Source organism: Rhinichthys klamathensis, unplaced genomic scaffold (genome assembly GCF_029890125.1).
Source record: "Rhinichthys klamathensis goyatoka isolate OS25496 unplaced genomic scaffold, OSU_Roscu_1.1 h1tg000240l_1, whole genome shotgun sequence".
In the NCBI taxonomy this organism is placed as follows: domain Eukaryota; kingdom Metazoa; phylum Chordata; class Actinopteri; order Cypriniformes; family Leuciscidae; genus Rhinichthys; species Rhinichthys klamathensis.
The window spans coordinates 2510001-2512500 of NW_026606762.1; the positions used below are offsets into that span (position 1 = coordinate 2510001).

The 2500-nt window shown below is 43.4% G+C and overlaps 1 protein-coding gene across 3 annotated transcripts in view; it reads left to right on the forward strand.

Moving 5' to 3' along the window:
• Positions 1-2500, forward strand: part of dennd5a (DENN/MADD domain containing 5A) — a 74827-nt gene that overhangs the window by 31772 nt on the left and 40555 nt on the right. For all 3 annotated transcript variants that reach the window (XM_056265775.1, XM_056265773.1, XM_056265774.1), the window contains one exon: positions 653-1325. In XM_056265775.1, the coding sequence (XP_056121750.1) occupies positions 653-1325 (673 nt within the window). The remainder of the gene's footprint in view (positions 1-652; positions 1326-2500) is intronic.

Below are 2500 nucleotides of genomic sequence, written 5' to 3' on the forward strand. Positions count from 1 at the left end.
TAACCAATTTTTGAGTGAATGATTCAAAGACTCTTTCATAATATTTCAAAAGACACTCACCCGTGAACACGGACAAGTGAAGTATGCTTTCTGTTTTATAGATGACTAACAATTCCTAATTCCTCCTAATTAAATTTTTTTATTTTAGCGATCACTCCAAACCCTCTTGTATCTTTGCCCTGTCATAGGCCCTGTTTACCCCTAGTATTAAGATGTGTTTTGGTCGATAGCATCACAAGGTGGATTAAAACACCAGGTGTAAACGTGAATGTTTCTCCCTCGTATACTTGTGATCCGATCGACTAAAACACATCTTAATACCAGGTGTAAACAGGGCCATACAGCAGGAAGGCACTTGAAGTGGTGTCATGCCTAACAACGCCCTTTTTCCAGTCTATATTTAGACTATAGCTCTGCGTCTTGCACGGTATAAGATATAACACAATTTAATGATAACATTTGAGATTGCTGAAATGTAATACTAAACCACTAAACCAAATGTAATACAGCACCTAATGTGCCTGTCTGCTAAATTGGTCATTCAAATGAGTGCAATGTCTTAAATTAAGGGCGCTTGTTGAAGGTCGAAAACAGTTAAGGGTCTTTTTTAAATATTTGTAGAGCCTCAGAACCTTTTTTTGTTCCCTTACAGCTCTGTATGCCAAAAGGCCTGTCTTTCCGGACACAGACAGACACCCGCAATCCACAGTTCCACTCCTTCATCATCACGAGAGAGGACGGCTCCCGAACCTACGGGTTTGCCCTCACCTTCTTTGAGGAGGTGACCAGCAAACAGATCTGCAGTGCCATGCAGACACTCTATCACATGCACAATGCAGAACAGTACGACATCTTGCACACGCCACCCACACCTCGCAGTCCCGAAGACCCCCGTCCCACCCCTCAACATCTGCACGCCGCCCCATCCCTGTCCCGGTTGCAGCGTTTCAACTCTTACGACATCAGCCGGGACACACTCTACGTGTCCAAATGCATCTGCCTGATCACACCCATGGCTTTCGCCAATGCCTGCAGAAAGGTTCTCGAACAGTTGCACCAGGCCGTCACCTCGCCTCAACCCCCTCCACTCCCGTTGGAGAGCTACGTCTACAACGTCCTCTACGAGGTCCCACTGCCACCGGCCGGGCGTTCCTTGAAGTTTTCGGGGGTTTACGGGCCGGTGTTGTGTCAGAGACCCAGCACATCCGAGCTGCCCCTCTTTGACTTCCCCATGCAGGGGGTGTTTGAGCTGCTGGGTTTGGAGAACGTGTTACAGCTCTTCACCTGTGCACTACTGGAGATCCAGATCCTTCTGTACTCGCAACGTGAGTAACTGTCAGCCATCCCAAAATAGCCGTCATTTCATGTCTAGTTTAACCTCAGACCCAATATAGTCCGGTCATGAGTAACCCATTTTAGCTAAAATAACCTTGAATTTGGTTCCTCCGAATAGATTATTATTTTTTGGGGATGACTCCAAACCCTCTTGTATCTTTGCCTTGTCATAGGCCCTGTTTACCCCTAGTATTAAGATGTGTTTTGTTATATAGGATCACAAGGTGGATTAAAACACCAGGTGTAAACGTGAATGTTTCTCCCTCGTCTACTTGTGATCCGATCGACTAAAACACATCTTAATACCAGGTGTAAACAGGGCCATACAGCAGGAAGGCACTTGAAGTGGTGTCATGCCTAACAACGCCCTTTTGCCAGTCTATATTTAGACTATAGCTCTGCGTCTTGCACGGTATAAGATATAACACAATTTAATGATAATATTTGAGATTGCTGAAATGTAATGAATTAGTTGTCGACAATCTTGAAATGGCCACATCAGGCACCTAGTGCACCTGGCTGCTAAATTGGTCAATTATATGACAGCTCTTCACCTGTGCACTACTGGAGATCCAGATCCTTCTGTACTCGCAACGTGAGTAACTATCAGCTATCCCAAAATAGTCGTAATTTCACCGTCTAGTTTAACTATAGACCCGATATAGTCCGGCCATGAGTAACCCATTTCTAGCCAAAATAACCTTGAATTTGGTTACATGTTGTTTTTGCCAAAAGATCTTGCGAGATGAATTAAATTCCATCATGTAAGCAAAGTCAACAGTGATTACAAGGTGTTTGGTTTCATTTCTTCACTCATTTCATTTCTTTGTTATCTAATTGATGACTAGTCTATTCTTGGGCTATGGTTTGAATGTCTATTAAATTTTCACTGACAACCCAAATTTTGCCTTGTTTTAGCCTAGGCTGTGTTTGGACAGCAATTAGACGTCTTTTAAACGCAAAATTGCCTGCTGGGATACTTCTGTAGATCTAGACTAGAGCCCGCTTATTATTATTATTATTCTCAGATTCAGACCAATTCCACACAAAAATGGCAAGAGGTTTCTCAAAAGGGCTGATTAGTTTTACCCAATTTCTAGGTGGGAAAGTATCTGCCGGAAATCTGTGTTCCCAGACTTCTCCAATGTTCTTGTAGGAAGAAATT